The sequence below is a fragment of the Vidua chalybeata genome, chromosome Z (assembly GCF_026979565.1).
Source record: "Vidua chalybeata isolate OUT-0048 chromosome Z, bVidCha1 merged haplotype, whole genome shotgun sequence".
In the NCBI taxonomy this organism is placed as follows: Eukaryota; Metazoa; Chordata; class Aves; order Passeriformes; family Viduidae; genus Vidua; species Vidua chalybeata.
Window position 1 is genome coordinate 27,020,773 of NC_071570.1, and position 23,272 is coordinate 27,044,044.

Genomic DNA, 23,272 nt, shown 5'->3' on the forward strand with positions numbered 1-23,272 from the left:
GGGAGATTCTTTTGTATGTTTGTACATATACTTGCGGTATTCTTATTTGCAGGTGCGTGAGCCACCTGCTGACATCTTTCCTCCAGTTTTGGTTGACTTTATTCCCAAAATACATTTTATTTATTTTATTGACCCTCTCATTGCCCTTTCTAATAGTTGCAGAGGTATTGCCATTACTGAAAATGGGATCAAAGCAGGATACATTTAAATGTGTGGATTTCTTGGTTCTTTTTGGTCACAGTTCACAGCTTGCTTCTACCAGCTGCTAAGTATCTTCAATCATTCTTCCTCGCTCTGAAGGAGGGTTGTTCTTTGTCTATTCCAAGTATTGTCTAAACGAATTTGTATCTGACAATATAGGTATATCTTCTTTTTTACTATCAATATGCATGACACGGACAAGAAAAAATCATGGCATAAATGTGTGACAGAAAAAAGTACCTTCGTGCTGCCTATCACAGAATTAAGTGCAAAACCAGGAAGAGCCTTCTGTGCATCTTCTCTAATCTCCTTTCAAATTTTTCCTGCTTGCCTTCTTAAAAATTCACTCAGCAACTGACTTGTATGCTAATGGGAAGTTGTAAGAATTGGATTTTCTGTTTATTCAAGAGAAATATTTCAGCCACAAAGTTCTGGGAAAAATGTTTCATGTAAATTAGAACTTAGTATAGTCAGTTTGAGATTCTGGTTATATTTTGATAAAAATGTTCACCTGATTTACTGCTTCTTCAAAAGGCTTTATTTGTAATACATTAATATCTTCTATTAGCTGGGACGATCCAGCTGAAAAATTTCTCCCTATCTGGTACTGCTAACTTCACTTCATGCTGCAGTGCCAATGTCCAAAGGCATGTTACCATAGCGATACCCACAGTAGTTTTAAACCAACTTTAGGTGACTAAAGCTTGAGTGCTAACGATTACTGCAACATCAGCTGTGGAATGCACACTGTCAGGATGGATATACACTTCAGCAGCTGACTACACCTAACTACAGCCCAGTGATGTTCCTTTTTGAGGTTGGAAGCATAGGACTGAGACCTTACAGCTCTCGCTGAGACTGAGCCACTCTTGTACTAGGGCACCTGACCAGATGCATAAGCACATCAGCTGTACCACTATTATAAGGGAGAAGTAGGTAGCCTTGAACAACTAGATCAAATCTAAAAAGGTCCAGTGTTTGCAATTCCAAATGGAATTGCAGTGCTTGCTGCTCTTCCTCCTTGTTTGGTAACAGACATGTTTTTTTTTAATTATTTGTGATGATGTATTTCACACCTTGGGTAGAGATTGCACTGTTAGATCAATATTCAGGATGAAAAATAAAATGAATGATTGTTTACTTATCTCACCATCAGCCATAACATCTTGTATGTAGTTACAGATTTGGCACCACTGTGTTTTTAATGCTTGCAGATGTGTTCAGTGAGGACATACAGAAATGGAAGTTCATTCCCTTTTGAAGAAAAAGATGAAGTGGAGCACTAAGATGAAAAATTTAAGAATCAATTTTTAAATAAGTATGGTTTCTTATTTGGTTTGCTTCTGATCTCAAATCTGTCAAAAGAAACTAAACAAGGTGGATGAGTAGGCTGTTGCTGCTTCCATTGTCATGTTTCTTTTCATGGAGAACCTAGTCATACGAGGCAGCACATGGATTAAATGCTTTCCTGTTATTGCTGGCAGCGACAGAAGGGTAAAGTGTATGACAGTGGGTTGTGTATGTTCTGTTGTATATATAAATTCATGAAGACTGCTGTGCTGCTTCATGCTGTACACATTTCAGTGAGAAGTAATAATCTCAGGTAGGAACAACTGCAAGTCTACCTGTCAGGAGCAACATAGAAAATCATTAAACCAAGCCATCTTAAATAAGATGGGCACTCTTGCAGCTGTTTCATTTTCTCAGAATCAGTCTTTAAAGTAGTAATAAATCTTTTCAAATTAGAGTGTATTTATCCTATTTGTACAGTCACAGCCTCTTCACTAGTCCTCCATAACAATGGAATGATTTGTCATGGGTACCAGTGAAATTACTGTGTTCATAGTATAATCTAGTTACTTGAACATGTGTAAGGACTGTGCAAATCTGTGTCTAAACCTGTGTAAATACTGCACTTTTTGGCAAGTGTCTCATGTAACAAAGAAAATTCAAAGTAATCGGTATGCATGAGAAATGCAAGAATAGTTTTTTTTTGCTGTGAGCATAGGTAAGCCTTCTTCATTTTCCTAATGTGGTAACATGATCAATAACTACAAATTTTTTGCATTACCCTACATGCAGAAGTAGGGTAAACTCTTTTATGATCTAATATAGGAAAAGTTTGAAATTTCAGTGTCCCAAGATCTGAGATGGCCCAATGCCTTTCATGCTGTGGCTTTTGCCTCTCCAGACAATACTGCAGAGACAGTTTCTGCTTTGGAATGAGGATTCCTGCAACACCGCAGAGGTTGTCTCAGTGTGACCAAGTGGGAGCAAACTCCCTTGGCTGGAAGGGTAGTTTCCAATGCACAGATGAAGATCCCACTCCCAAAAAAACAAGGGAACTGTACCTAGCCTTGCCTTTAGCTTGCCTTTGTAGACTTCCAAATATATATTTCTTAGCTTACTCCTGGTAAGTGTTTTTAGGCAATCATATTTTGAATGTGGTAAAAGTGACTGAATAATTTAAAAAATACCTCTGTATACATCATGATCGAAATGCAAGATTAGAGAATGACTTTTCTTTTGATTTTTATTTTTAATGGCAGAGTATATTTTTGGGGTGTTGTTTTAATGAAGTGAAATATAAAATGCCAGTTAATACAAAGGCATTTCATTTAAACTTTTTAAACTGTATGGGACAAACTGTATCTGCAAATATATATGTGTCTCTGCTGGAAGTTGCAAGAGGAATTGAAACACAAGAAACTTTGATAATATGAAATATTAAGCATTAGCCAGCACTTCAGACTTTCATGGGGAAATGGCATTTTCTCAACATTTTGTTTGTATTCAGTACAGATTTTCTTAAAAACTGGTGCTGAAATGGGTCAGCAGTGCATGCTTCTATAAACTCCCCATAGTTCTCATCACTAGCAAAACTGCTTCTCACCTTCTTTCTCATCTTTCTGCTAGCTTTTGTGGGGGCTCTTTTCCTGAGACCTCCACTTGTCCTCTAGAATACACAAGACAAATCCCCATCTCAAAACAGAGCTCTTTGCATGGTAAGTACACCATGCTGACTGTAAAATTGCCTTTAAGTCTATCAGAGCTGTTGTCTCTGACCTACTGGAGATTCATACCTTCTGCAGTGGTGTGTCAAGGCCACTTATTTTTTAGAGTACACAAGGCAAATTCCCATTTCAGAACAGATCTCTCTGCATGGTAAGTCAACCATGCTGACTGTAAAATTGCCTTTAGGACTATCAGAGCTGTTGTCTCAGACCTACTGTGGATTCAGGGTATGTTGATTCACACCAGCTTTGAAAATATTACTATATCTACCTAGAGGACTTAAAAATGTTTTTGCTTTATTTTTAATGTAAGTTTTCTGAATAATCTGTATCTGTTACGTGGTGGTCTCTATGAAAAACATAATGACTGCAAATTACAGAATGTGTCAGACTGTGCTGCGCTTCTCAGCTATATATAAAAAAGGAGGTAGCGTTCCATGGTGCCCATAGCATGAGATCCCAGCAACAGTACAAAAATAAGTAAAAGAGCTTTTTTTTGGAGGATTAATAAGTGAAAAATTATTCCTGTGTGTTTTGGAAATGTCTAAGGCCTTCAGTAGGGAATGGATGTGGGAGGTGTCGCACGTGCTTACACTGGTCTGGTACAAATTATCCTGTGTTGACCATTCTTAGAGATACGATGTTAGTTTGGTGGCTTGATATGACCCTTTGCAGCTGTTACGTCTTTGCAATCCTGATCTTCATTGAAGCCTGACTTAGCAAAATATTTAGGGGCACAGTTAGAACCATCCAGCTTGACTGGAAAAACCAGAGCACCCATTTGACTTAACTTTTTCACAGGGTCATTGCACCCAGAAGTCTAAAATAGCCTTGGGGTGGTTATGACCCATGTCTGGCAGCAAAATTTGGAGCAGTTGGTTAGCTCCCTGCCATTGAGGTCTAAAAGGGAAAAATGGGATTTCTCCAAGAACTGCATGTGTGAAAATTCATTGTTTTAGTAATTTTATATGGATCTGAAGACTTGAGGTCTAAATTCTGTAAGGGGTAGTAATGATATATTTGCAATACCGTAACTGAAAGGGTATGGGGTGCCCTTTTGTTAGTCAGTGTGAGGATCCAGCAATCTGCATTACCACTCCATCACAGGGTTTCTACAGGTGGGACTAGTGAGTAAGTCAGAGTCGTCTGTGTGCCCAGAAATGAACTTTTTTATGTTCTTTGACTGTAACAGTTACAGACATTTTATTACAGAGAAGAAGACCTCCCAGCCCAAAGTCTCTTATTTGCTTTTGGGAAAGCATTTTATCTTTAACAGCAACTTGCTGTGTGAAGTAAAATGTAATTTCTGGACTCTTGGGTCAGAGAGCTGGCCCTTGCAATTGTTGGAAGCCACTTCCTGTATCTCCTTCAGTTTTATCAAAGCCTTGAAAAAGTTTATTTTTGGTCTCTGATTTACTGATGGAAGTCATGTCTGCTGTCATGTCTGCTTTTTCTGTTGTATTCAGCTAAAAAGTTTCTAACAGATAGCAACAAAACTCTTTGTATTGTTTGAATTTCACTTAATTTCTATGACTCCTGCAGCCAAGGCTCTCTGCTACCCTACCTATCTTGCAGTTGTTTTTTTTCCTCCAGTTTTTTTAATAGCTTTGCCTGTGGCATTCCAACAAACCCTTTTCAGCAGTCTTGAACAGGACTAGTTTATTAAATTGTCTTTCTCTTGAAAATTTATGATTTTATAATTTTTATTATATATATATATTATATAAATATTTAAATATGTTTTTATCTGCACTCATTTTAGAGTGACCCCATATGTTTTATAAAATAATATTGTATTGCATCTTTTGTTCAATATAACTCAATATTTTTGTTCTTCCATAGAACTCTGTCACAGTGTGACACAGATTAGTACAAGTGGCCTGAATGCCCAGACCACTTTACCTGCTCTCTTTCCTTCAGTTTATGGCAATCAAATATTTCTTAACTTCTTTGAAAACTTAATAGGACCCAGTTAGAAACTTACAGAAGTTACTGTTTCCGGTCTTGTGACATGCACTTGTAATAAGTACAATATTAACAGGGAACACAACATATTTCCCTGCAGAGTGCCTCTAGAGATAGTGGTAAAATAAAGAGATATATGAGAGAGATATATAATGGAAAACTCAGCAAAAGCTTTTTCTGTTGTAATCTCATGGACTGTAGTGTAACAGTGTGAATAATTTTTGCATAAGCAGTTATTCATTGGAGCTGTCCATGATACAGGGTCTAATCCACTGAAGTGAAGACATCATGTCTTATAAAGTCTGTGTTGGTGAAAATGTTTGTCTGTGAATTGAAACTAAAATATTTTATGGCTTTCAGAGGCTGGATTTATTGATAAGGGTGGTTGAAAAGTGTCAGGCTTTTAATGTCCATGTGATCTCTTGGAGAGGAGATTAATACTCTTCCACAGTTCATGGTAGGTATATAGTTCCTGTTGCTTAGTAAGGGCTTAATTCAGTGAAGTCCTGAACATTTGGGCTATGCTACCTTTAACTGTACAAGAAGCCCTTTTTGTCTCCAGAAATCTTGCTCATAAAATAGAATTAAACAATTGCTGAGATTGGTCAGCTTCTGCAGTATAAGGTGCATTGAAACTAGGCAACTGCAACTCTTCTTTGGGGAGAGAAAATTTGACAGTTAACATTGCACACAGCAGGCAGAACTTCTACTTTTAATTCTTAAGGGTGGAAGTTCATGCTGTGCATGTGCAGAAGCCATGGGAGAAAATTGATTGGCAAGACATTTGCAAGAGAGTCATGCTTCACTGTGTGTGCAATTTTTTTTTATCTTCTCAGTAATGTGTTGGTAGTAAGTTGCATAATTACATCCTCATAATGGACAATCCTAATGGTGGACAAAAATAACTATATTGTGTTCAAAGAGATGTCAGTACATAAAAACTGGAATTGCAGTAAGAGGTCTCTGTAGAACATTTGCATGAGCCTTGTAATGCTGGGTCTGAACTGTGGCACTTCATTTAATGCGTATTTCCTTGGTAAGAGTGAAACAAAATGTCAAAAAAAATACTTTTTCCAGAAAGCTTTTAATTTCACACATACACACCATGTAAGTAGTGATGAGTAATACCAAAATTATTATTGCTTATTGTGTAAGTAATAATTTGCACTGGTTCAGTAGACCAGGTGAAGGTTTATTGTATGCCTTCTTTCCATACTTTTGCAGAGCTTATTTGGATTGCAGCTGAATGCAAAAGTTAAATTCTAAAATCAGATATTTATCCTACCTGCCTTTATATGAATAGAATAATAGCAGTCAAATTTTCATGTCCGCATTCAAGTTTGTAAGACTGGGTAACTAAGTTTCATCAGAGAATTTCTTGTTTCAGTGAGGTATGAATTCTTCAGGTGCATCTAACACCTGCTTCTCTGTTCCTCTGAGTCAGACCTTCTCCTTTCTCTACCACTTCATGTATGTCACTTATACCTACCTTGTATATATACTCCTTCTACTCTTTCTCACTCATCTCTGTTTGAGTAGGGCTTATAGGATCAGTCAGCCCATGTGCCCTATTATAAAAGTCTTTTGTCTTTGAGAATTGTAAAATAGGTGAGACAATCTTTGTAAACACTTTGTTCTTGAACAACAAAATTCAGAGGGTGGAAATTCTGGGTTTGGGTAATGTCTATTGTGGCTTAGTTTGATGACTCACGAGTGGGTAAGGCACCGTACATATTGCAGAGTGTCATATCTGGATATCAGTCTTGGAGTATTTGAGACATGACTGCTTCTGTCTGGATTAGCTGTAGTGGTTTTGTCAAAACTAGAATAGAAACTTGAACTGAATTAAATGTGATCATGAATTATTCAGTCAGCATAAGAGCCTTGGAGCTGTTTATTTTGATGAGAATTTGGCTTTGATTTTCATTGTCTGCACAATTTTTAGTGTGAGACATGGCACAGATTTTCATATTGATAATTTGTAGTTTCACAATAACAGACAGTGCTAAGCTGGAGTCTTTGTTACAGGAGACAGCACCACTTGTGATACTTAAGATGGTAGGGTCTGCTCTGGGAATAATTGTATTTGTGGGCTTCTAACTAAAGGGTCAATGGCAAAATAGTTAATTTTGACATCTATTTAAATCCTAGGTTTGGATTTTAAAGTCAATGTTAGACTGTAATGGGAAAAGTGTCCATAGGTGTCTGTTATCCTATAAACTTGGGAAGATTTAATTTTTGTTTTACTGGTGTTATACTGTGAATTTGCAATTTGGAGTGTTGTTGGGTTTTGTATTTTTGTGGAGGTTTGGGGATATTTTCAATAGAGTTCCTAGGCATAATTCTAAGACACATCTTGTGGATGCTAAAGTTTTAATCAAAAGCCAAACTGGTTGTTTTCCACTGCCTGCTCCCAAACTCAACAACCAAGACAGAAGTGCTGCCAAACAAATGTTGTGTGACAGTGTGAAGGAGCAGGGAGGAGAGAACATTGTTTTCAAAGGACATGTATCTGTCCTTTATGTACAATGCCCTGTTCTTTACTGAAGTGTATTTTGGTTTTTTTGTAAAATGTAGATCAAAGTTCAATGCTGAGGTTTTTTCCTTACTGCAAGACAATTCAGAAAACTTCAATAAATGACTCACTCTCATCAGAACATGCTTGTTCTGGATTTTGTTGGGTTTTTTGGCTTTTTTTCTTTGCTCCAGCAAGAGGAGTATAGTGTTTTATAGAGGTTTTAGGCTGAGATAGTATGTAGGTGGCTTTCAGGAGCTGGCAAAAGAAGATAGGAACAGACCTCTTTGAACCAGGAAAAAATTCATTCCAGCAATGCCCACCCAAGAGAAGAAGTAAGAGGGGGTAATACAAACCCAACACGCTGATGGTTACATCCATCATGCATCTCTGAAAAAGCAGCCTGGTAAGCACTGCAGCCTGGGGCTGGAGTTGAAAGCTAGCGGTATCTACAGTGAATAGTGTTGGAGAAATGGTAGCACTAAACCACATGTGTTGGTTTTGCATGGCCTAGTTTTTGTAGCAGGGAGGCCACAGAGGCTTCTGTGAGAAGCTGCCAGAAGCTTCCACACTGTCTGGCAGAACCGATCCCTGATGGCTCTGAGGACGGACATGCTGCTGGCCAAGGCTGAGCCAATTAAAGATGATGGTAATACCTCTGTGATAACGTGTGTAAGAAGAAATCAAAGCAAAAGTAGCGGCATACTTTTAATTCCAGCCAGAGAAGAGGAGGTGGTGAGAACATGTGAGGGAAACAACATGGAGACTCCAAGGCCAGTGGAGAAGGAGGGGAGGAGGTGCTCCAGGTGCTGGAGCCGAGATTCCTCTGCAGACCGTGGTGCAGACCATGGAGAAGCAGCTGTGCCCCTGCAGCCCATGGGGATCCATGGGGGATGCAGAGATCCACCCACAGCCCATGGGGGAGGTGCCCATGCTGGAGCAGGTGGATGCCTGGAGGAGGCTGTGGTCCAGTGGGAGACTCTATGGAGAGAGGGGGCCCTGCTCCCAGGCTGGAGCAGCCTGTCCTTGGAGGACTGCACCCCGTGGAAGAGTGACCACACCACAGCAGTTTTGGGAGGACTGTCTGCCCATGGGAGGGACTCAGGTTGCAGCAATTTTGGGAGGACTGCTGCTCGTGAGATTGGAACCATGCTGGGGAAGTTCACTGTGTCCTGTGGGAGGGACCCCACGGTCTCACAGGGGAAGGATTCCTCTCCCTGAGCAGCAGAAAACCTCAGGTGATGAACTGACCAAAATCCCCATGCCCTGTCTCCCTGTGCTGTTGGTCAGCAGGAGGGAGGGGTTGGGGGAAAACATGTTTTTTAAGGGTTTGGTTTTAGTTCTTATTATCCTCCTCTGATTCTGTTAGTAATAAACTCAGTATCTTTAATTTTAGACTATTTTGCCCTTGGAGTATTTTCTCCCAGTCCTTATCTCAACTCATGAACTCTTCATGAGTTTTCTTCATGAAATATTCTCTCTTCTGCCCAGCTGTAGCAGGGAGGGTGACTGAGAGGTTTTTGTGGGTGCCTGGCATTTGGCCAGTATCAAACCATGACACCACAGCACATACCTTGAGTCAGGTTTTTTTTTTTTCACTTTTAACCCTTGTAATAGAGTCCATAATTACCTACATGTGCACTTATACACCAAGATTTCAGGTGCTGCTTCTCAGACTGTTGAGGGGCATAATCTTAGTGATTTTGTTTACTTTCAGTAAAATGCTAAATAGTTTATTCTAAACAGTGGAAGCCAAGACAACTACATTTTTCAGGCTATCTACTACTGGAAGAGTAATGTTAAATTAATTGAGGTAGGTAACTCAGGTATATGCAGGTAACTTACAGATGCTTTTTCTTAATCAGTGTTTGGAAGGCAAAGTAAACTTTGCATTTTAAAATGATTGTTTGATTGCAGACTAGCAGTATGCATCACAAGTTATAAGTATTTACCTAGGCCTAGAGGTGATAGAAGACTATCATGACTATTTAGCTAATCTCTTCCTGCAAATTATGTTCTAGCTGTTTCTGTTCATATTTCTATGATTGTATTACCTGAAATATCCGGTATTAAAACTCACTTCTTGGGTTTTTTGTATCAATTTTCATAGCCATGCCCAAGAATTGATCTACTGTATTAAACCATAAACCTGTCTGCCTTGGGAAAGTGTAAGGAGTCTTAGGTAACAGAGAGAAAAGAGGGCAGATGGAAAGGGATCACTCCCTGGGCCCCTCTTAACTTATACCTGCAGGGCCTGTGAGTTGAGGTCATGTTCCACTGATGTGTTGTGCAGCAGCACAGGGGCCTACCTTTGGTAAGTTTTGTTCAACTGCTGTTTTAACAGTGCCCCTTCCAGTGGCCTGCTCTAAGTGCAATCAAATTTCTTGTATTGGGAATACTCTTGGTGAGTCATTCTTCATTCTGCTCTACGCTGCTCCTGATTTCATAGATACCTGTCAGGTCCTTAGGAAGTTCTCTTCCTAGAAAAAGCAGCCTAGTCTTTTTAGTTATCCAAAGATATCCTGAAATTTCGTTATTATTCTTGTTGCTTTCTCTTCAGTTTTTCTAATTTTCGTTAATTTGTCTCAAGGAAAGCAAAAGATTATATACAACACTGAAAGTGTTGGTTTGCCATAAATTTACATGGTAGTATAATGTTGTTTTGTTTGGATCTTTGTTCCTATCCTCACATTGGTTGATTTTTTTACTACCTCAACATACAAAGATGAAAATACAATTAACTTTTATATCTCTCTGTATCTATAGTCTTGGATTTTTCTCTCTCCCAGACATCAGTGCAATTATTTTTGAAACAACTCAGTCTCAGTTGGCGTGTTTTTCCCTAAGGTAAAGAAATTTGATCGGATTCCCCAGTAATGTGTGTGACTCATACCTCTGTAAAGTTGAGAATGGACAATAATGACAGATGGATTTACAGAAAGAAGTCTCACCATGCCAAGATCCATAAGTCTGGACATATTCTGTTCACTTTGACAGATGTTTGTAAAAGTTTGTTTTCCCTTCACCTCTTCACACTGCAAGGGCATTAACATAACTTACCTGCCAAGCATATTCAGTGAAATGAAATTTGTGTGCTAACAAAATAAATATACTCTCAGAGAAACTTCTGTTGATAAGTCAAAAGTATTCAAAATAAGCTTGATGCATTCTGTAGTTGTTTTTCCTTCCAAAAATCTAACATAGTAGTTTGGAAATTAAAGCACTTGTCCAGAAAATGGATTTTACTTCCTGTCTTGTCAGTATAGGCTGGAATGTGATTGCTGAGCCACAGCTATGCTGACAAGGGATAGGCAAAGCCATGGCTGATCAAGCATCTTTCAGCACCACTTGAAGGAACTAGATGGCTTTCAGGGGTCCCTTCACACCAAAGTTTTGTGTTTCTTTATTCATTGGAGTTTCACTGAACAGCTCAAGCCATTAGCCAAACCCTTCTTCTTATTCATGTTCCCAATATCTGGGGGAAAGGGAGGAAATTTCCCAGTGCTGTGAGTTTTGAGACACTCTACATGGTCAGTGAAGAAAGGGATTATCTTAATTTACATGCCCTGCTGCTTTGTGAGCAGAAAAGCATAAGCTAAGATGAGCTATAAACATCAAGGTTAGGGGGTGTAAGGGACAGCATCACTCTGTGCTTGTCCTGCTTTTGCATTTTCCAGTTTTCCATCTGCTTCTGGCCACTTCTGAAGACAGGATGTTGGACCAAGATTGGTTGGTTCGACCGATTTTTTTTTATTGTTCCTCACAGGTTTTTTAAAAATAGAAATGTGTTTAGAAATCCCCCCAGAGATTTTTTTGGGGTTTTATTAAGGAGCATCCTACTCAAATATGTTCAACCAACTGTATCTCAAATACCAAATTTATTCTATGTTGATACCAAGAACCAGAATTTTGGTCGTGATCCTAACAGTAGATCATGATCCTTGAATCCATGTAAGAAAAATCTGCATGGTGAGAAATGGTGTGTACAAACTGCAGGACTACTTCCAGATGCTGTTGCTTTTGAGTGACAAAAGAACCAGATGCAGGTTTGTGAACGCTACCCTTGAACTATATGCAGACACTGCGAAACCTACAAGTCTTGTGGATTTGGGGTCCTGTGTGTTGCCTGTGGATGCAGTATTTTTATGCTGCATGCCTCAGTGTGTGTTGTCACAAATGTTGTTAACAGGCCACCACTTCCAAATGCATGTGTGTATTTTTACGTACGTATCTCATGGATCAGACTTCTCTTAGGAGTGCTTTTAGAGACTGCAGTGGCTGAACCAGCAGTGATAAAACTTTATTTCTTCTAAGTAACATGTGTGTTTGATCATTGTTTTCAGAAAATAAAATAGCATGACCTTGCATTAACTTCAGAGTCGAGCTATCCAACTATCTAATGCTCCTTGGGACTCCATGGAAAAGTGGCAGTCGGCTGGCAAGAGGGGAGCAGCTTGTGGAGCAGAGTGAGTTGGCAGCCCTCTAGTGGGGGGGGGGGGGCGGGGGAATGAAGGGGACGAGCAGCTCAGCAAGTAGATGTAAAAGTCAACTGCAAACCACAGCAAGGAGAATCTGACAGGAAAAAAAAAAGTAAAAACAATAACTACAAAACCCAATAGAATTTGACAAAAAGGTGGCAGAGAGCCATCTTTCCTGCAAGAGAGTTGCTGTAGGTACTGGGACAGTAGCTGTTCTGGTGGGTGGAGAAGATAAGGAGTCAGTCAGTCAAATGAGTGAGGCAAGGAAAGATGGTGTCTGAAAAACCTGGGAGGTCAGACCACAAAACCATCTAGCTCAGGACCAAGCTCCAGCAGTATGAGTATGTACTGTAGGAGTGATTTGTCCTACTTAGTCTCCCAGCCTTTGCCAAATTATCATTTAGGGGCTTTTTGACTCAGAGGTGAAAAGAGCTCTCCAGTTTTCTCCCATAAATCTGCCCCTTCTTTATAAACACAAATCACTAAACAGGTCAAGTGATACTCTCTGTGACTGTAAGAGCTGACAAAGAAAGAGGGGGAGACTCCAAAGAGAGAAAGAGTGGCCAAGTGTTAAACTATACAAAAATACCTGTAGAGCTGGATGGACCAGAAGTGAAAAAAACTAAAAGAGGAGAAAGATTGTGATATAGTTCTATTAAGGAAGACAAGACCAAAAAAAGGGGGAAGAACAGAGGAATGTAGCTTTGCTGAACAGCAGAAGGGGATCTGGGCACCCTTGTCTAGTGTGCTGTAGCAGGCAGAAGTGCAGGATACCAGCTCCAGGCCAAGGGTGTTGGACAAGAGCTCTTGGCCCTGTGTCTCGTAAAGGATTCAGCAAGACTAAGGCCAGGGTTGAAGTCATAAATGGTTGTAGACTGCAGTTTGGCCAGGAAAAAAAAAAAAAAAAAAAAAAGCCAAGGGACTTGAGGTTGAAAATAGTGGTGCAATCAAACATGAAAATGGTAATACCAAGGAACAGGCTGAAGATTCAATCTTCACCAGCAGTGTGGATAGAGGAAACTGAGCTGGAGGGCAGTGCAAAAGAGCCCTGGCAAAGATGTGGCCAGGGAGCACAAGGCTGAGGTGAAAGCTGGGTCAAAATGACATTCCTGTTACTGGCTTGCAAAACCAAAGGGACAGGTGTCTGAAAACACTACACAGCTGAATGAAGGGATGCACTTGTGAAAGGGAAAGGGAAGAGGGCAGGGAGCCTTCAGGGCAAAAGGGACCTTGGCATCTGTGTGTTGCTTCTCAACTGGCGCATCCATCCTGAGCCTTTTCAGGAGGCTGAATTCACCGACACCTTTGCATCACTGCTTGGTTGGCTCTAGCTGCTATTGTTGCTCTGAAGCAGGACAGAATTATGCAAGAAGATTTTGCTGTACTAATTAGTCTACACTAATTACAGTGGTGTGTTGGTAATTACTGATCATTCATAAACTGCATGGACTGTAACTCTGCAGCCATACTGGGGTAAAGACTTTTGTACTGGTGATTTAGAAAGGTGAAAATTCAATGCAGTAGTAATGCATTTTGTTTAATGGCACTGTTATGATAGTAAGGTAATTGGTGATCACTGGTTTACACAAAAGCATAAGAGTTAAGAAAGCACTATTGACTTTGTCCAGTTATTGGTTTCATAGCTGATTCCTGGGGAGATTGCTTAGGAGATCACAATGATACTGAAAATAATATTGGGCAGTTAAAAATGTTAAAACAAACTTTTTTTTTTCACTGGTTTTATGCTTTTATTATTTCTAGGTGGTTATTTCTTTGCTTTCAATACAGTGTCTGTTCCTCTGCTCACTGAAATTAGGGATTTTCTCACTGGCCTCTTTGGAATCAAGTTTGTCTCTGCATGTTTTACCAGAAAAGTCTGTTATGAGCTACTACACAAATTGATTTAGGTTGCAGATCTATTAGCAGTCCTTCCTGGCAGTCAGTCAAATAATGAGAGCTTTATTTAAATTGGAAATCATCAGCAATGTGATATTCACTTAAGTGAGGAAATGAATAGAGGTATGGTTATGGTATCACTAATACGTAATGTCCACATGGTGAGATTCTTCTGAGAGTTCAGAAGATGTGGAATTAACTCCTTCAGGCGAGTGAGAGATCCCTACAACATTTATGAAGGCCAGGCACACATGTCATTATTTTTGCTGCCTCCTTTATCTGAGTTTGACAGAGAAAAGTGAGTCAGTTACTTATACCCACAGCAGTTTGGACCTATAAATCCAAATATCTGATTCAGGTTGTAAAACAAGACTCAGAAAGGAGAATGTCAGACATAGTTTTTGCTATATCTAATGAGGTTTATTTATCCTTCCCATATTCAGGTTCATTACCAATCTTAATTTGTCCCATCTGTTTCTGTGCATTGTATAAGTGATGAAGTTGAGCATTTTAGGAACTCAAAGACTATACATAGCAATCTTTCAGGTAGAACAGCACCTAATCTCCATCCCTCTGTGGTTCTGACCCCATTAAGTCTGCACTGAGCAGGACACGTTTACCTACATCAGGAGTCTCCGATTTTCTAATCTTCACCTAGCTTTCCTGCTGTTAGGAAAGGCAGAAGCACCCTGAATCTGGAAGGAAGGGAGGAAGAGAAATACCCTGATTTTTTTGTCCTTCTATTCAAGTGCTTTCTATTCATTCATGAGGCTGACACAGAAACAGCTGGGAGAAAAACTCTGAGTCAGAGTCTGAGTGAGTGGATTATTTTGTTGCTGTTGTTATAAAATAAACAGAATAAGAAAAGTGGCTAATCTATAAAGTAATCTCTGTAAAGGACTTGATAGACTTGCCTGTACTGATCTGTCTTGGACACAGTTATTTCATTTTTGACAACACAGAGTGACTAATGCTAGGTATCTTCTGAAGCAGTAGAAAGTGGAAGGCATTCATTTACAATGTGAGTTACCTGATGTTTCCCTGGCATTAATAAATTGAGAATAAAATAAATATCTGTGCCCTAACATACATGGATGTGTCTGTACTCTTTTTTTTTGAAGAATCTGATGCTCTTGATCCATACCTTCTGAGACAGTTTGAGCTATAAAACACACTTTTGCTCTGAGACTGACTGTAGTCTTACAGATTTGTCTAATGAGATCACTTCAAAACTTTTTTTTAAATCAAAGTGTATGATGATAAAAGATTTATTTAAGAGTTTCCTCTTGAATCCTATTGGAATCTGAACGTGCTGTTTTTCTCTTTCGGTTGGGGGGAATAGGAGTTGTGAGCTTTCAGAGAACTGTTTCTTTAACTTACTCCTAACTCATGGTTGATGATGGGTGCTAACTTCGTTTCTGTTCAGATATACTTACTGGCACTAAGCTACATTCTGCTACAGAAGGAATTCAAGTGGGAAGTGAAGCTTTCCTGTGAGAAAAGGAGAGGTTAACTACACTTATACTGGGGGCAGTTTTTGCTTTGGAAAACAGAGGCAGGCTTTGTAGTTTAATCTTTTGGAGTACTGCCCGTTACCACCTTCTGACGTACGTTGCTGGGCTGAGAAGAATCGATGCGCAGTGGTGCATGAAAGTCCAATGTGTCAGTTGTAGCTGTACATAATGCCACTGTCTCACGTGCAGGCAAGGCTGTTAATGCTTAACAGTATTGTATTCTCCAAAGGAAAGATTAGAATACAGGGAACTTCATCTGTTTTAAATGTTTATACACATTCCTTTGAAAAATACATCTTTTAAGGATTAAGTATTGCCCGTATGAAAGGCTCAGATTAATGAATACCACAGAGAAAAATGCCAGAGAAATAAGGCTCCAACATTCCTATGTGCCAGGGAATCTGCCTACAATTAGGGTTTTGGTCAGATTACATGTCTTGCAGGGTGATTTCTTTAACTCATCTATACCTGGGGCACCTGGGGTACCTGGGCAAGGAATCTGCCCTTTTGGAGATTGGTAACATGCAACTAATTTTCCATATGCATGAACATTTTAAGGGTTTAAAGACTCTTTTTGTTAAGTATGTGCACCTGTTGATGAATATGTATTGTTCTGTTGCTTAACAACCTTCTGTAGCTAATGGTCTGAAGTGAAACAAATCAGTAGTGTATGGAAGAAGTGTATTGAAATGTATCAAGACACAAAAAGTATTAACGTAGTCCAGCTCCTAAGAAGTATAACAAACAAAACATCCACAGCCCACATGGACTGGCTTTCTTACAGCAGGTTCAAATTATGATGTGCTATCATGTCTTCTGAAAATATCATGGTTCACATGGTAGTGATATTTTTACCTGAAAACTGAAAACTATGGTTCTTGAAAACAACTTTTAATCTGCAACCCGAACAAGTTCCCTTTTCTCAAAAGTCACTTCTTTCCCTATCAATCCCACTAAAACATTATTATTTAGAATATGTCACAAGACCTTTAAACGAAGTTCTGTATTACATTCAAATGAATAACTTTTGGCCAGAGATAAATAGCTTTCTGTAGTCTCCAGCAAAAACAAATCATTCTATGTAACCTAGGTGCTCTGTTGGGGAAAGAGGGGAAAGGAAGTGTGTGTTTCTTGCTTCCTTATTTAAAACCCTACCATTTTTAACTTACAGGCAAGTAAAACAAAAATAGGAATTTGGTAAAGATGATGTAAGATGCACTTCAAAGTAACAAAATTAAAGCTGCTATTCATATACCAGTATGCTTTTTAGCGTCTTTCATGGTTCTGTTTGATCTTTAATTCTTGTATGTAAAATGCTACCTTAAGAACTAGACTGAAAAAAAAAAATCTGTATTTCTCTTCTTTAGCAGGCTTCAGCTGCAGAAGTACAAGTTGGGCCCATGAGACTGACACAATACCCAATTCAGGTAAGATGCTCCTTCAGTGTCTGGGAGAGCCAATTCAGTATAGATAGATGAAGCAATTAAGGTTCAAACTCTTTAGTTAACTATAATACTTTAATTTCACTTGTACAAGGACTGTGAAAGGGATAATGTATGTTTTGTGCATCTGATTGCTTGAGAAGATCTACAAGTAAATTAACTTGGTAAATAAGACCTTTAGACTTCCATTAACATTCCCTCAATCCTTGAATCTGTCCTACCAATAGGAGTGTGAGTGTATGTGCATCAACCAGGGAAAGAGCTGCCTCTATGGATATTAAAAACTGTTCAATTTTGATATACCAAAGCTGAGAGCTTCATGAAATTTAGGTGTATGTTCAGTTTTGCTGGGTTTTGCGCAACAGGACAGGGAACTGTAACGGGACAGAGAAGTATGTTTTACAGACCACCAATCCAAGAAATCACATGACCTCCAACAAGACAGGTTCAAATTCAGCTAAGGAGCAGCACTTCTTATCCATACGTTCTTCTTTTTCTGTACATTTTGTTCCTGTGAAGTATCAGATGACAAGTGCTATTTTTTCAGCTTATAGTGGATGTTGGAACTCTCAGATTACAGGAAATTAAATAATTTTAGACTTTAACATTGTTTTAGTGATACATAATTAATCTGAATTACTTTATGTGTCAGTTAATTCTGTAAAATACAGAGACATGTAGTCATCAGTCACCCTTTCTGTGAAAAGCCTACGTGTGGAAGAAAAGCATCATAAAGCTTTACATTTTTATACCTTTACATTCAGTCTTAATGATGACTCAATCTGATGAAATTACTTGTTTATATTGTAATAAGACTGTGGAGTAGTGACTTCAACAGTTGAACAACCTTCAGTTTTGCAGGGAATTTCAACATAGAAGTGTGGAACTTTTCACAGAAAAATATTTTTAGATCACGTTCATCTTCAGGAAGATTATCCAGAAAATATTTAACAACTACAAATATTCTCAGTGCTTTTATCAGGGTATTACTTCGTAGAAATTGGATTTCCTCAAGGGAAAGTTGGATTTTTGTTGTTTTTAAAAACTGACTTTCTTCTTGGTATCTTTTCAGATGGGGGTGTTATTTTGTCTTTACATTTCACAACTGAGAATTTGTGTAAGAAAAGAATATGTCTTAAGCAGAAATTATTAAATAAAATCATTAACTGAAGAATTTTCCTTAAAGATGCTGCCATATGTTAACTTATTTACAGTTAAGTAAAACACTTCATGTAAACCCACCTCGTTTGTTTGTGGAACATACCACCTTACCTCAGATAACTTGGCAAGTAATGCACACATCCCCACATTTTTTATTCCATCCTGACAATACAATTATGTATTTCTCTGTGCAGTGCAAACAGCTACTGAATATTACATTTTAAATGTCTATTTGTGGATGATTAATCATGTTTACAATTGTCTGAGAAGTTAAGTTCCATTTGTTAAAACAATTGCCACTGGAGCTTTTCATAGCAAACTTCATTTTATGCTGCTGTGTTTTATGCAGTTATGGGACACCTGTGCCAACCTCAAAATGCCACATATTTTTTTGTCTAAGAAGTGACCTCACTTGTGCCTATGACCTGCCATAAAACCATTTAATAGATTCCCCACTGGCCTTCATGATCATATATATATATGTCAGAGTAAAAATCTCGTTTCATTTGTACAGAATTGTGATCCAGGTGCTTCTGGCCTTAAGAGGCAAAGGGAAGAGTCCAAAGTAAACCAGCCAGCTCCAACCCTCCAAACATCCCATAGACAGATTGCACAATTGCCTCAACTTTGTACCAAGGCTTGTAAATGGGAATGGTTTGATTTCAGAAATGACCATGCTGAAAGTACAAATAAATGCGCTTTCTCCAGGGGACACGGGAGATGTGTTTTTTATAAACAATTAGTGCACATAAAAAAGGTGTTGGATCCTCTTGCAGAAATGTTTGCTCATAAACGTTTGAAAAAGTTCCTACTCGAATGCTGCATTTTCTCACCTTTTAGGACATTTATTTGCCATCATCTCTTTCACAGCATTTAACACTGTGATCTTCCCTGATGAGCTGCAAATGAAGCACGATGATGCACAGCATTTTGCTGTTTCCTCATACCAATATAACAGGAGTATCTCTGTAACTTTATTCAGAGATACTATGTCTTTTCCATCTTGAAAGTCTCTTACTGGGATATCATGATTTGAAAATAATTAAGTAGCTTCTTAAGTTGCTGTAATTTTCTTTTTCCTTTTGATAGCTTGTTTATCCTCAGCTGGTGTTTCTTGTATTTCAAACTCTTTAAAGCAAATTTTTGTCCATTTTCTTTGTCCATATTATTTGTATAGTAAACTGGGAACAAGATGTGCAATAGTTGTATGTCTTCCTAAGTAAATACTTAGAAAGAGAGTAAAAATTTCAGTACATCGCCAAAATTGGAAAGGCCTCTACAGAGAAAGTCCATGGTATTCCTAAACTAGAGCAACACTGAGTAAAATGAACTTTTTACAGTAACACCAGCAAATCATGCAGCAAAAAAATAACTACATGAAGTTTTTTGGCAAGGAACACAGATTGAATTTAAGCATTTCCTTGATCGTGTTGTTTATATGGATTATTACATTTTTGCCTTGACTTTGACAGCATTGTTCAAATATACTTCTAGTTGCATTTTTTGATGATTTATAATAAATTCCATACAAATGTTAATGAGAAAGCATAGTAGTAATACTTTAAAACAAATTTTAAAATTAATATTCTTGGAAGGATTTGTGCGCTGACAATTAGCTACCAGGAAGAGATTGGATGATTTAATTAAGCTCCATTATTTTAAAGCTGATAAATTATTGCATTTTGTCATCCTTTATTTCCAAACTGGGAGTGCTGAGAGAAGGAAGATATCAAAAAACATGCCACCCCCACCCCCCTTAACACCCATCCCCATAGTGTTTCAAACTAGGAACAAAATAAAACTAATGGCATTTGGAACCAAACAGAAGATTGTATCAGAATAGGGACTTCACTCAGGAATCAGAAAATCTGCAGTTTGGCCACATCACTGCTTTCCAACTCTGGAAAAAAAAAAAACTGGAAAAAAAACCCCAGGGATTAGAAAGAGTGACAACAGTTACTTTGGATGTTAAGTGTCAGTAAACCAATCTGCTTATTGATAACTGCAATCAAAAACCTTCCAATACATTTAAACTTTTACCTTCTTAATATTTACAGAATTTGTGAGCATATAATTTTCTTCCATTGTTTAATGAAACTCTGACTCTCACAATAACAATGATTGATTTTTTTATTGTTTAGAATTCAACAATCCAGACAGCTAAAGATAAGAAGAAAGCTATTGTCACCTTTTCTAGCTTCTAGACTGATGGTGCTGAAATTCATGTGTTGACATCACAGCTGCATAAACAAGGCAGATAAAGGTTGTTGGCCTTTTCTACAGGCATTTGAAGAAAAATTTTACATATTTTTCTTGAACATGTTGATTCAGTAAAGTCAGGGGATGAGTTTTATTTGTGAAACAAACAGGATTTTGCTTTATACATGACTAATCTCTGGCTGCTGACTTTTTGTGCAATTTTAATAGCAGCAGATAAACTTTTGACTTTTTGAGGCCTTCTTTTTCACAGCATATTTGCACTAAATTAGCCCTTTTCTTTGTCTGACACATAGGGTAGCATGGTTAGTTATCAGTCTCTATGGTAAATATGTGCAACTGTAATGGGGAATGTCTGCATGACTTGGATTAAAAAATTAGACACTGATAAATTTTGTGTTATGGGGCACAGACAAAAAATTTATTCTCGCTGAAAAACACTTTCTTTTACATGAGAGGCAAGGAAATACAGCTGTTTTCAGCTTCTGTTCTGTGTGTCAGCTTGCAAACAGGCTTCCTACAGCATCTCCTTGATCTTCAGGGTGGCACCTCCATATACTTCCTAGCTGATCTTGTGTGAGCAGTTCTTTAAGTGTTCAGTGGAAATTGTCTAAATTACTTTATATGCTTAGGGACAGGTTGGTACAATTTACTGGGTAAAAATTTCTCACATTTGAGTATTTTTCCTCCTGTACATACTTGCTTGCCTTTTGTTCTTTTCAGTTTTGAAATAATATTGGTTAACACCTTTTTTTGTGATTAAAGAAGAACAGATAAAACTGTGTTAATTTTTTGCCCATGTGTTCGGGGATGATAAGTGGTAATTAAGGCAACTGCATTTCATAAGTTCCTTACAACCAAAAGTGTGTGTAGCTGGGATGGTCTGACAAGACTGGCAATGATGTTTGAACACTCTGGCTGGTTGCTGATTGATTGAATTGTAACAAGAGCTAGGAAAACATCATCATGTGGCAAGCTGGTTTTGTCCTAAACTTTTAAACAGTCCTTATTTAAAACTATTAACTATTTATACAGTTAACTGTTCTTAATTATTGATTATCTATTGATAACTGTGGTATCCATTAAGAAAGATGTACTACTGCATTGGTTGTTTTACAACCTGTGGTTCAAGCTTCCCACTTTTAAAGCAGACTTTAAATCTTCCAAAGGGCAGAAGTGTTTGTTGAGACTTTCTCCATGCAGAGGACTACTTTACATGCTTAATGTGGTGCTGCTGTTTTCCATTCCCTGCAGGTTTTGCTAATCTTTGCAAAAGAAGACAACCAAAGCAATGGTTTCTGGTGGGCTTGTGACAGAGCAGGATACAGATGCAATGTTGCCTGGACTCTGGAATCAGCACTTGACTGTTTCCTGGATAAGCACCAGGAAATAATTGTTATAGATCACAGGAATTCCAAGTATTTTGATGCAGAAGATATCTGCAGGTAACCTAAAGCACCTTATGCTTCTCTTAAGATTTGGAATACATCGTATGAAAACAAGCCTCCTAATTTTAACCAAAAATAAGGGGGGAAAAAAGATAAAAACAACAAAGAAAAAATGAACACCTAAAATTGTAGTAAAGTGGAAATTTGGGGACCGAGGCCAAGAGGTTTTTGTACATCTGTAAGAGGATAACAATATGAAAACTACATTATGCCAAAGCTGAACTGTAGAACTGTATCTCTAGGTCATGGGGCTTCTATCAGAGCATAAGCCAAAACTGTTGTGAAACTATTCCCTGCTGTGGGTGCTGCTTCTTTCCTGGCTTACTGCTGCAGCAAAATCTGAAGCTGCAGACTTCAAAGTAATGTGTTTGTTTTTCCACAAGGTCAGGCACTGCCAGTTCTTCACAAAAGTTTGCATCACTCTTCTAGTCCACATGGTTGTGTCTAAGCTGCTTTAAGATTACAAGTGCTTAGTATTGGGATCCTTTGCTAAAATACACTGTTTCAGCTGAAGCATACCACTTGCACCATACTGTACTTCTAGTCTGCCATGAGCTGAAATTTACCATGTTTATGACAAGGGGCATTTTAATGCTCAAATATTTGTGCTGGTCTAAGTTCTTCTAAAAGACCAACAGATAAACATAAAGATTGTTTATTCAGAACAGGGTGATATGAAGAAAACTTATCATTAGCCAGTAAAACACAAACGGAGTGTTTGTGATAGCTGGTCATATCTTTTTTGGTTTCTCAATAATATGCAACATGGTAAAATTTTGTTTATTCAGTATTTAATGAACTGTAGTCTTTTGTAATTTGCTATGCCCTCTTTTCTTACTTTCATGTCTTGAAAGCACTTCCCACCCTCTAAACAAAATTTTGCACTGTCCTTCTAGACAGTGGTAAATCTGAAAGAGGGTAGAGATTCTTGTTTAAATTAGTCAAGAGCATTGAAGATGCTTTGCATGTACTGACCTTTCTCGACTCACGCATTCAGGGCAGTCTGCCCCAGATAAGCTGAGTACACAGGGGAAACCTTTGCTAGGTCATAAGAATGGGTCTGAAAAGCTGATGTTTGTACACTGAGGTTTTGGAGCTTTTGCCTTCTTACCTGCATAGAACAAAATGAGAAATATGGTGGCAAAATGAAAATAGTTTGTCTAAATGGGGATAGGTAGGTTTGCCAGTGCACTATCGTATTGTCTAGCCTCAGTGGTGTCTTTCAGTCCTGACTTTAATTTATATTTTCAGTGAAGGTACTCAGAGCAATATTGAGAAGGCATTCAGTGTAACTGAGAAATTTTTGTTTCCTCAGGTCTATTCGTGCCACAGAACTATCAGAGCATACTGTAATACTTGCTGTGGTTCCACGCACGTAAGTATTACTGGTTTGTGAAAGATTTTCATTTTACTTTATAAGA

General features: G+C 38.3%; 1 protein-coding gene across 1 annotated transcript in view; it reads left to right on the forward strand.

The window, feature by feature from the left end:
* Positions 1-23,272, forward strand: part of PDE8B (phosphodiesterase 8B) — a 69,885-nt gene that overhangs the window by 11,291 nt on the left and 35,322 nt on the right. The window contains exons 2-4 of the mRNA XM_053968891.1: positions 16,954-17,010; positions 21,658-21,848; positions 23,167-23,226. Coding sequence (XP_053824866.1) covers positions 16,954-17,010; positions 21,658-21,848; positions 23,167-23,226 — 308 coding nt within the window. The remainder of the gene's footprint in view (positions 1-16,953; positions 17,011-21,657; positions 21,849-23,166; positions 23,227-23,272) is intronic.